This window comes from Amphibalanus amphitrite, unplaced genomic scaffold (assembly GCF_019059575.1).
Source record: "Amphibalanus amphitrite isolate SeventyFive unplaced genomic scaffold, NRLGWU_Aamphi_draft 000596F_arrow, whole genome shotgun sequence".
In the NCBI taxonomy this organism is placed as follows: domain Eukaryota; kingdom Metazoa; phylum Arthropoda; class Thecostraca; order Balanomorpha; family Balanidae; genus Amphibalanus; species Amphibalanus amphitrite.
Window position 1 is genome coordinate 57843 of NW_024882090.1, and position 12509 is coordinate 70351.

Here is a 12509-nt window from a genome sequence, read left to right on the forward strand (position 1 = left end):
CCAGACTTGGCCCGCCGATAAAATGCCACGGCTCTGAATCGCACCGATTTCAGGAACGACTGCGGGAGCGCCACTCACAAGTGCCGCTGTAAAGTTTCTGTCGCCCGACGGCATTGAACTCATTTCTATTATGCAGATCTGGCAGGAAGATCCTAATGTCTTTTGCAAACTGAATAACTGGTTTGGAGAGCGAATCATGAAGTGGGCTTTCAGCTATTCGATGACAATCCAACTGAACCTACTCACTCAGAACCAACGGAATAGTCGATCTGCCATTTCATGACTGGAACACGGCTCTTATGAACCTCGAATGTGCAGTGTGCACCTTATTGCAGGCTAACCGCTGCCTTGCTGACTCACTCCTGCTCGGCTGTTTTGTTCACACCGTGGGCGGTTCGTGGCGCCACAAACCGGATAACAGTTCAGTCTCGCTCAGTGTGCGTGTGACCCCGAGCCTAGCGTCCATTTGTCTGCCGGCTGTTTACTATGCGCCGTCCGTGTCCATTTCTGAAACCATCAGCTGCCCGCAGAGTGAGACGAGAGGGAGTGAGCTGAGGTGTGAGTGAGTGAGTGAGTGAGTGAGTGAGTGAGTGAGTGAGTGAGTGAGTGAGTGAGTGAGTGAGTGAGTGAGTGAGTGAGTGAGTGAGTGAGTGAGTGAGTGAGTGAGTGAGAGAGAGAGAGAGGGGGAGGGAGGGAGGGAGGGAGGAGGGGAATTAGGGAGGTAGTGAGAGGAACGCGAGAGTGACTTAGTGGTCTGGGGATTTACTTTAGACTCTTTTTTTCGGTTGAAATCATTGAGGGAAGTTGGAAAAAGACATAAAACAACATTGGACTTGGAAATTCTGAAACTTATTAGTGCGAAAGCGGGTCCAGTCATTTTCGAGCTCGGTGCTCCATTTACGTAAAGTTCAACCAGCAGCAGACGTGCGCCACTGCCGTTCTCTGCTCTGGGCACCAGCGTAGTACAAGGAGTAGCGGTATCGTTCGTAGCGGACAGCGTGTAAGGGTCGATATGCACAGCGGTGGGTGGCCCCGCGGCCGGGCTGGCCTTCACACTGAGCCGCGGCCCGACCAAATGGCACCGGCCTAAGTCCGGACTGTGTGTCAGCGTAAGCGGATTCAGCCATAATCCGACCTCGTGTTTTGTCATCGATCGGTGTACAGCACGAACACATTTTGCGCCGGACGCTCTGGTGTCAAGTGAGTGATGTGGGCTGAGTTCCCGGTTGGAAATGGCCCCCTGAGTGGCTGCCAACTGTTCCGCTGATACCGCTGCGGTCTGCCCGGTAATAACGCCGTGTCCGTGCTCGAGTGTCGAACGCGACTTCAAAGGCCCCGCGCTGACGAGTTACGGATGAGGCTAATCAGGGTCCGTACCGCACTCATAAACGGGTTGGCTTTGATGTAATGTGTATACCTATTTCATTCGTTAAGCTAGTGCAAGACTCTTGCTCACTTCATCGAACGGCTATATTGTCTTGAAAGAACTGAAACACATAGCACAATGCCCCGCACAACATAACTTAAACACAATTTTCGCATATAACGGCATGCACATTCAATGAGTACGAAGCCCTGAGGAGGATTGTCTCACCGTCCCGTATTTTCTTTTGACCTTAATTAAACGGTCAGAGAAAGGGACAAAGATCAATATCCGTGGCTCTAGGGAAAGTATCAATAGCGCTGCCTCATTTTTCTTATGCACATTTATAACAATGCCTCCTGATAGTCGTGGTTCATGCAATACGAGTACCAAATATCTAAGACTGGCATAAAGCTGCTATTTAATATATTTCTTACAGTGACAAACTGAAACAACTAAAGCAGATATTGACTCCTGTTACAGCCCATGCCTCGGTTCTGTTGACCATTGTTCGTCGAGCCCCGATCACAGTGATATACTGGCACGTTTCGGTCACCCTCGTTCTCTCGCGCAAGGCTCGTATGCTCTCGCGGCACTGGAAGGTCGATTCCTGTCCTGGCTGTGGCTAGGCACCTGAGCCAACAGCACGGGACAAACTCTCGCGTGCTGAACCGACGTGTATGTCAAGTGCCGTCCTTGTAACGACCCGTTTGTGGGACTCTCGCCTTAGCACTTGTGTGTGAAATACTGCACGGGGACGGGCCACATGTGGAACTCTACCCCTGACCCTCACATCACCAGTGTGCGAAATACTGCTCGGAGAGCGACCCTGGTGTGGCTGGCCGCCATGGACGTTGTCCGTTTTGGTCGGGTCTGACCGCTCGCACCGAACACAGTCCCAATCGGCCAGTCCGTTCGGCGACCACGTCTCACCACGTCTCTATGAAGGCCCGTCCTGCGGCCACACCTCACCATGTCTCCGAGAATGTCCACGAGCTGGACTCGGTGCGGGGCCGCAGCCAGGGCAGTGAGTTCGGTTTGGGGACGGGCCGGGGCCGCAGCGGCCGCCGGTGTTCCCGCGGCGGGGACGGTCCGGTGCCCTGCTCCTGCTGCACCACCCGCGCCGTCTCAGCTGGGGGTGGAAGCGGCGGCCGGAACAGCACCAGCAGCAGGCCGGCCTCCAGCAGCAGACCAGCGTCCCGCAGCGCGCCTGCTGAGCCGGCCAGCAGCCCGCCGGGTGACCGGCCGGTGACGAACGCCAGCAGGAGCAGCTGCCCGCAGCAGCCGGCGACGCGCACCACCGAGACCACGGCCAGCAGCGGCAGCAGCCGCTCCTGCCTGCTGAGCAGCAGCAGCGGCAGCGCCAGCAGCAGCGGCGCCGCCGCCGTGGCCGCCTGCACGCGGCTCTGGAACCAGAGCGGCGCCTCCCTCTCTTCCTCCTCACAGCCGGAGAGCGGGACGGGAGGGGCCGGCACGGCGCCGGCGGCAGCCACAGCCGACGCTATGGCTGATTCCAGCGCGGCGGCCCGCGCGGCCTCGGCAGCGGCGCGGTCCGTGGTGCTGGGTGCGCTGGTGGCCGTGACGCTAGCGAACTTATCTCCAGCAGTCGCGTAGTCTCGACCGGCTTCTGCAATAGCTTCATCAATGATGATACTGTCACGATACACGACATGCTCACCCTCCACGAACGGCCCATCATAGGGCGCCCCGGCCGTCACCCGCCAGTGCACGTGGCCGAAGTTGAGTCCCGGACCCAGCAGCCAGACGACCAGCAGCACGACGGCCAGCAGCAGGCCGGGCGGCCGGGTCAGCACCGTCAGCAGGCCCGTGGTCAGCAGGATACTCTGCGTGGCGTACAGCGCATCGGTGGCCGCCCGGCCGAGTCGACACGTGGTCTCACCGAGTGAGCCCACTCCCATCGACCACTGAGCCAGCGGGATCACGTGCAGCGTGCTGGCCAGCAGTCCGACCAGCGCTGTGTGGAGGAGAAGCAGCCGCGCGGCGCCCAGCTCCTGCTGGTCGGCGGTCAGCCGCGCCAGCCGGCCAGCGGCCAGCGCGTGCAGCGCTGGGCCCAGCACGGCCAGCGCCACCAGAGCCAACAGCCGAGACGCGTCGGTGCTGGCCAGCGCCGACTGCGCCAGACCGTCGGTCGTCGGGACCGGCGGCGGGCCGGTGTCGTTCATGGTGCACCCTTGACCTCACGAACCAGGACGGCCCATGTCGGCGGCGTGACCGTCTCCGAGCGCACCTCGTGCACCGCCGTCCCGACCGTCCCCACTCCCGGCACTGGACTGGCGCTCGTCAGCGGGCAGCTCGGAATACCAGACAGCGTGCCTGGCGTGGCCGCACGGGCCAGAGCAGGGGCGCCGCCAGGGCACGGCGGTGAAGGCCGGGGGCTGAGGGCGGACTCAGGGCAGGGCATGTTGTGGAGTAAAGGTCTCCAGACGACGCCCATGGGTATTAGATAGCTTGGCTTTGGGTATCTGGCTGAGGCCGCCGCTGGCTACGTCAAACGTTGCAGATCTTATTTCCATCGCAGCACGATAGTTTGAAAGGCAAGGGGACTCCAGCTTGAAAAAACTCGGCCAGTGACAGGGCCGGTTGAATCCGCTTCTGGCTAGCTCCTGTCGCTGATATTCAGGTTATCGGGTCATTTGTCATTCCACCGGAATAGGCGACAGAGAGCAGTCCACTGTCACACTTGTATGTAAGGGAAATGGCTCACCACCTCACTGGCCACTGCCCAGATTGTTTATATCTGGACTAAGACTGTCGGCTTCCAGTCACCCCTCTTGCTTAAATTATACGTAAATCCATACGAAGAAGCACAAGCTACACTCACACCCACATCACCTCGAGGAAACAAAGTACTCCTGCCGCTTATATGGCGCATCCAGTAACGTACACAACGCTCACGTCTCGTGGCACGTCCAGTAACGTATACGGCGACGTCCGCGTCAATTGTTCAGCGACTGAAGCTGCCACGTCTAGACAGACCGCTGTTTGTTTCCAGAGCAGCCGCTGTATGCTAGCAGATTTCCTTGCTTTGTTAGATCCAGTCAGAATCAGGTCATTTGCTGGAAATAGCAAAGCACACGCGACACTAACTTGTCCAGATGATCTTTGATGATCTTTTTGTTGGGTGTGATGTCTTTTGTCTTTGCCGACTGAATGAGATCCGAGAGCTATTTGTGGAGGAGCATAGCGACAATCTCTGTAATCTCTCTAGTGAATGAAGTCGCTTTGTTTATCAAGTAGCACTGACGTCACAAGCCTTTCAGTACGAAAACGATTTGCATGTTATCACTGCTTTCAGAAACTTGACTAAAACCGTGCTAAACATGTGCAGTATGGGAAACGAAATTAATGCCAGGAAAATAATGTTCGTTATAGTGTCTATAAACATAATGCTTGCGGCACATCCATAGAAATCTGTAGAATCCTATTTCTATATGTGGAACGTGTGCATCTGGTTATCTTCCTCTGGTTATTTTCTAAGAAATATTTATCTTAATGAGGTAGCAAGCCGAACAAACATTTTCTTTCGATAGGACCCTGATAACGTTGACATGGAGCAGGACATCGGGCCAAAAATAGCGCCGAATGTTTTTTTTACATACGCCAGAGTCCGCGAGTACCACGGGCCACGAGGAAAACATCGTGAGGTTTGTCCGCTACGCCACGCAGATTTTACCGGGCGGGGGTTTCATCTCCAGAGCCAGCAGTGCGGCATTTAACTCTATTGGCGTCACAAAAGTTTACGTGACGTCAGCTGGGTTCGATTTGTATCTCAAACAAATACACAGAGCTTCTGTCGCGAACGACGGCTGTCTTCGCCGCGTCCCCTGCACCGTTCCTAAACAAACAAACGCTCAGACACACATGTCTCTTTTTTACCCCGGAAAACAACTCTAGTTCGGGCGCCTTTCTATGTTCGGAGCACTGCCGGCCGAGTTTCACGGTGTTTTCCTTTGGGTCGGCCAGGTGCACGCATCCAATCACGACACGAACCGCGTGACCAACATAGCAACAGACAGCAGACACGGCCAAATCGGCGATCAATAGGGCGTTTAGTTCGGGACGCCACGCTAGACCCGAGTCTTGCCTTAACTATTGACCCGTAACGGTGAAGGGCGCCGGGTAAAAGGGACCCCATGCACCCGTCTGGTTTTAACCAGGCGATAGCCATACTGGCTAAAGGCTATGGTCCTAGGGTCTGCGGGCCCTCATTCAGCGGTCAAATGTATCGGTGGTTAGTCTGCACGTCCACTGTCCACTGCGCTGGTCGATATAATTAATGCTCAGGCCGCAGTGGAGTATATCAGCATGGATCACTCTTCAAAAACATCTGACGTCTGAACATCAATTGGAACCGATAGTTTTCCGTGCTGTTCCGTAATAATGCGCTGGCTGTGAGGCATTATAGCAGTGAGCGAGACTCCAGACGTCACAGCATGTCTGTCTGGCATAACTCGATGCCTACATTCCATCGATGTCCATCAGCGATATATGTGGTAACTGCAATACCTCAGATTGTCGAGTCGCGTCGTGCTGATTGATAACATCAGGGCCAGCGCGGCGTCGCGTGAAGAATTATGGAGACTGATGGACTTGAAATAAATCTAGATTCCAACACGGGCAGAATCAGTGGACAATAAATGATGTTGCAGTGTTGAGTGGAATGTTGGCAATGTGGTCAGACTCTGCCGAATGCTGGTTTACTAGGAGCTAGTTGTGATATGATTATTAGATGCCGATTAAGAGCCTGTTTACATGATAGTAACTGTTCAAAAGCTTCTTACTCCCTTCCCCAAGGACGGAGCAGATCTGCCAGCACACGAGGCTCAGAATTGGATAAAGAAAGGAAATTCGTATTCAACGCAGAGTATTGATATGATTTCGCAGCGCGAAGCAGCGTGATATTCGCACCCTCTTGGTCTGAGAATTCGAAAAAGCTTTGTCACCCTGACAAAAAACGAAAAGCGATAAGAGCCTGACAAACGCAGGCAGCATATATGTTCTAGACATTTAAACCCTTTCCAACACATGAAGGCTGAAGGTTGTATGGTGCATATGTTTCTGTAGGTATAGCTGTGTAGAGACCAATCGTAAGTGGAGGCAACTAAAGTAGCGGAACGGCTCGATTAGTTTTGGCAGGACATGTGCTCCGCCAGTGGCATATTGTTATGAACTACGTGTGCCTGCATTGGTTTTGCCATTGGTGGGACGTAACCTACCCATTCATTGTAATCAAATGCTAATGGGAAACTTTGCTGAACTCTTTTTAATTAAAAACTTCAAGCCCGGAAGTCCTGATGATCAGAGCATGCATGCCTTGCTGCAATCAAATACATCTTCATAACACTCATCTCATGCATATGTCAGTAGACATTCTATTGGCATAGGCAGACGGGCCCCTGCCTCACAATTGTAACGCTCTATTGTAGCCCCACAGTCTTCCGGGTCCCTTCTTCTCTTTCCCCGATGGTTTTCCCGAGTCGGAACAGAATTGGCTGCTGCATCCAAAACGGCCGGTCGGGGACCGCCGAATCATTTAAATATTGTTGGTGCCACAGTTTCTGAAACGTGACAGAAATATTTAGGCGATAACGCGGCCTTGTATGCATATTTTAAGCGTCGAAGCTGATCTGAAGTTTAAGCCATGCAACGCTATTAATGAAATATCAGCTCCACTTTTATCTATCCTCGATATTCAATTAATTCTGCGAGCCCTTCTCACTTTAAATTGTCTATTTCGGCTATTTCGATTCCATTTTTACCTCATGTACATAGTAAATCCTGACGAAAAAGTGACAGCTATTTCTGAATTGATACCAATCTACCCTGGTTTGACCAGCCGGCTCCGTCTCACCCCAGCGTTTACCCAGCCTGCTCCCGACTCGCAGCCTGACCGGCCCGGCCCCGACTTGCACCATACCGTTTATCCGTCGGCCTCGCCCCTGTCGGCCCGGTCGCTTCATCTCCAACCACGTGGGCCGCGGATCAGGGACGACCGACCGACTGCTAGACAAATAAACCAGCTCGGCAGACCGTGTCTGTGGCTCAGGAGGCCAGGGAGGGGCAAGGGCAGCAGGGGACGGGCGGCCAGGGTCGCAGGGTCATGTGAAGGGAAGCTGGGCGTAGGGAAATCTCCGGACATAGCTCTTAGCCCGTGCGACCAGTGACTGTCACGTCTGTCACCCAGGTGACGCGTGAAATAGTTGCAAGTGCGACAAACGCAGTGTCGCCCTGCCACGGTGCTCACGACAGCAGGGTCCGTTTCGTTTTCTGGGTCGCCACACCACCTGGAAGGAGCTTACAAACCGTTTGCTTATGTATGTAAAGACAGGCCTTTAAAACAGGTGCATATGACACGACTCCAGACTCGTGATGGCGCCGTTCCTTCCCTCGAAGGAGCCGCCCACCTGGCTGGTTAGGCTAAAAGCCCCACCCCGGTGCAGCCCCGCCCGGTCTGATGGTAATTTAGTATTCGGTACACGCACGGCAGCATTCTTGTGTGCCAAGAATTCGGGGCGTATTAGCCCGCCAGGACGGAGCAGGAATGTGCTCTTACTTATCACAAGTTTTTGAGCAACTACATACCTTTTGATGCTTCGGCGGCCTTCTTGATATTGATAGGCCAGTTGATTAGCTTTACAGAACTATCAATGAATCATTTTGGCAATTACATAGATACTGAGAACGACAAATAGACTGCAAACAATGCTTTCAATTATTTGTTACACGTGCGCTCACGATTCACATGCTAATTTTGACATCGTTTCCTGTTCCCTGACATAACGTTTGATTTTTACTGCTAAATATGATTGACATGCAAAACAACGATTGTGCACCTCATTTTGACCTACGAAGCAGTGCATCAGTGTGTCTGCAAGCCACGTGGGATTCTCGACATGAAGCTCTGAAAATCACAGATGACAGTAAAAATCCCGGCCAAGAGCACTAATACTTCTGTCGCAGTGAGCTGAGTTGAAAAGGTGCTCGATGTCAGCTCGATTGGTCTGGAGCGACACTGTTATAAAGTTAACTGAGCGGCTGTTTCCCCGGAGCCGATCACTGAACACAAGTTGGTCGGGATGTGACACGTGGAATTGAACGGGTTTCATAGATGTGGGGGAACCACCGAGTTGCCGACGATAGATGCAATAAGTGGTTGGCAAGGGATTTTTGCACAGTTAACAATGAATAACCTGTCAATTGGAACTCACTCAATATAAAAATGCATGTTCGGTGTGATAAATAATAAGAATAAGAACGTTTGACCACATGGAATGTTGAATGCAGCGATAACAGCTGAAGTTTGATTTTGACATGGTGAAGTTGAAATTCCATATTTGATAATTGGTTTAATCCCTTCCAGTGTTTTCGTCTTAATCCCGACTCTTCCTTCCTCTCACTTTATCCCTCTTCCCCTTTCTATTCCGCTCCTTTTCTCTCCCTCTCCCCTCTCTCCCCCTCCGTTGCTGAGAGCCAATGATCCAGATAATTATCACAGCGTCTGGTCAATACAGCTGCCCGTTGAAGCCGCACCGGGTGGTCTAACAGCCGCCCATTGCTAGATCCCAGCGGAGATTGGCGTCGCTACACCAATACCCTTCCAGCCGGCCGGATGACGCTCAGCGACCACATTCAGCTGTAAATAGCGCCCAGAGTCGCCCCCGGTCACAAACCCGATACCAGCAGCGGACATGCCGATATGATTGTGTGAGCTCGCGCTCCTCGGCGGGCGCGGAATGGAGCGCTACTGACGGACAGATTGGCCGCCCCCGCCCCCGCCCCGCCCCCGCCCCCACCTCAGACTGGGCTCACCACGGTCCGATCAGAGTCACATATTCAGCGGCATTGATGGCGAGAGGCCTGTCGCTGACGGATTTTGAAAGGCGTTTGGTCCGGAGCCGCGGCAGCGGTGGCGGTCATCCCAATCGGCTGAACCGGTTTGTCGGTTTGTTGGTCTGTTGGTTGGTCGGTCGGTCAGCCGGTCGGTCAGCCGGTCGGTTGGTCTGTCTAATCTCTATGTCCGCCTGTTCGTCTGCCTCATGCCTTTCTGTCAGTCTGTCGATCTGGGTCGGTCGGCTCGAGGAGCGGGACGCGTGGGGTCGGGAGACTCGGGTGACGCCGCCAGTTTCCGATAGTTAGACGGCGTGATTAGCCGGCCTACCTCGTCTCGACGCCTATTGACGGTCGCGAGGCTCAAGTTAGACGCGTTGCCGTAAGTGCGCGGGCTGAGATCTCGGGCTTTTGGCCGAAACTAGCCTTTGTGCGAGCGGCCACAGCCGCGACAACCGGGTCGGAACTCGGAATGGAACGTTATCGCTCGCAGTTGGGCACACTTTTATATGCATTCGTTTTACGTCATAACATCATATGAAACGTTCGAGTGCTCGCATAGGGGAGAGTGGGGTAATTTGGCCGCTTTTTTTTAGAAAACGATGTAACTTAAAATTGACGACACATTTCTGCATTTTCTCAACGCTGGCAGGTGTCGCATTCATTTTACTTTACTGGACAGTGAACTTGAAATGATAGAGTAATTACTTATATTGAAATTGTGACGTATTACAAAGGTCTGCAAGGCGGCCAAATTGCCCCACTAGCAGGGTTATTTGGCCGGGGGTGTGGGGCAATTTGGCCGGTGTTAGTTTACGGTCGGGATTTTCTGTTATATTGCGAGTCAGCTTTAGATTCAGCAATGACGTGTGTCCTATGACGCATTTACCACATTTTGGAGGTTGACTCATGGGGTCACAGGGGTCAAAATAGCCAAATTAGCGGCTCTAGATGCGTAGAAAGTTTTTTACGAATAACTTTTGAAGTAATCAAGCTAGGCCAAAACTTCGAGTACCATCGTAATTCTCTCGTCATTCCGCATCGAAACATATATGTGTTGACCTCGAGAAGTCAAGGTCAAAGGTTGACCTCAAGTCACGTTACCTCAGGTCGCTTGACCTCAAGGTCACGTGATTTCAAGGTCATCATGCATATCATTCGATGCGCCTTGGCGAGCTGAACAGAATGAGACCATTTGTGCGGCTCTACCATTTTTATGTAAGGATTTATTAGCAAAAAACGTTTGGTAACCTTTGATGACGTCACATGCTCTTACAGTTGACCAATCGGAAGTAAGCCATCAAAGTAGTCAAAGTTGGTCATGAATCATGTCATTTATGGTACAATTGACCATGAAAACTCGTCCGTCCCAGCATAGTGACCATGAGCGCACCGGCCAAGTTGCCCCGCTAGTCCCGGCCAAATTACCCCATATTGCCATTCTGAAAATTTTTGTGTATAAAGTCATCACGGCTATACGGAATTAGATGAAATTGCTCTTGGAACCGCTGAACACCCCCAAGAATGGCGCTATAATGTCTGAATTCGTTTTTAGCCCAAATACTACATGTTATACAACTTTGTAAACAGAAGTAAAAGTTACCATTTTCTAATGAAATTAACGTTTTATTAATTTTGAATAAAACTACGAGGGGCAAAGTTTTGACATTTGTCCTCCAGTTATTTCTACCCATGACAAATGAATAGAGACTAGAGTTATTTCACTCACTTTTATTAGACATCGTACAGGTGGGGGCGGCCAATTTACACCACCGGCCAAATTACCCCACTCTCCCCTACAGCGAAGTGCTAGTGGTCAACCAGAAAGGGTGAGCTCGTTTTCTCGAGAGCGAGAGAGAGAGAGAGAGAGAGAGAGAGAGAGAGAGAGAGAGAGAGAGAGAGAGAGAGAGAGAGAGAGAGAGAGAGAGAGAGAGAGAGAGAGAGAGAGAGAGAGAGAGAGAGAGAGAGAGAGAGAGAGAGAGAGAGAGAGAGAGAGAGAGAGAGAGAGAGAGAGAGAGAGAGAGAGAGAGAGAGAGAGAGAGAGAGCGAGAGAGGAGCAGCTCCATAGTACGCATTTTAAAGGGACTATCCCACCTTCTAAAATGTTGTTAAAACCAGTTAAATTGTGCCCGACTTTATAGATTGGATGACCAGGAACACGGTTCTGGCATTTATTTTTCATTAAACATCTTAGGCTTCCCATATTCCAAACACAAACTTTCAAATATGTGACGTCACAGCCCAAAATTACCTCCTTCCCCAGGCCACATTACTGTCATAAAGCTGATTCTTTTTACTCTGTAGGCACCACAACAAAGTTCAGACCAAGTTTTAAGCGATTTTTCAACGAACAAACCCATTTAAATCAGAATGACTAAACGAGGTGACGTCACACTAACGGTCGCTCCATGTTGAAGATAGGGCCTTGTACAAGGCCCATTTTCAAATGAAGGGAAGGAATTTCTTCAGCACCAAGAGGCCGCGGGGGTTGCAACCTAGATAGATAGTGGTTTCTGAACCTCGCCGCAAACTTGGCTATCTCAACTCAAACCCCATGTTAAAGGTGGGATAGTCCCTTTAATTGTAGGTCACATGCACAAGGATGCTACCTAATGAACCACACCACATCCTACATACCTACGAGGCCATTATAATCCCGTTCCATTGTTCCTGCAGTGTCTATGTATACCATCTATGCTTTCTTTGGTTATTGGTGCGTTTCCTGTCTCACTGCACACGCCTTGTTCGAGAACATTGCGCCACGACTGACCGTCCCGCGCCGTTTGTGCCGCAGCATCCTGTACGCGGACATCGTCAACTTTACGCCATTGTCTGAGCAGCTCAGCGCCAGCGACCTGGTGCTGACGCTCAACGACATGTTCGGACGCTTCGACCAGATCGCCCAGGTGAGACTCATGACGTCACACACTGCCATTGTGACGTCACACACTGACCAGGTCGCCCAGGTGAGACACACGATGGCGTCACGCACTGCCACGGGTACGTCACACATTGACCAGTTCGCTCGGGTGAGACAAATGACGTAACGCATGAACTAGCGGGCTGTATGTGATGGAGTGCCATAATCCCATCTAAAAGGCCCGTCGTTTTGGAAAATTTGACCTATTCATTTACTGCTCTGGATACCTCAGAACAATAAATCGCTCGGCCTCAGTAATCAATAACGTCATTCAGAGCTGTCACATCCCATGGCCGAAGGGAACGGTGCCGGTGGGCGATCGTGGATCGTGACGCCGACAGAGCCGTCAAGGGCATAGCGTCCTTCCGCCGCGGGATG

The 12509-nt window shown here is 52.0% G+C and overlaps 1 protein-coding gene across 1 annotated transcript in view; it reads left to right on the top strand.

Moving 5' to 3' along the window:
* LOC122394512 (adenylate cyclase type 2-like) overlaps positions 1-12509 on the top strand; it is an 84691-nt gene that overhangs the window by 33350 nt on the left and 38832 nt on the right. The window contains exon 6 of the mRNA XM_043391423.1: positions 12006-12117. Coding sequence (XP_043247358.1) covers positions 12006-12117 — 112 coding nt within the window. The remainder of the gene's footprint in view (positions 1-12005; positions 12118-12509) is intronic.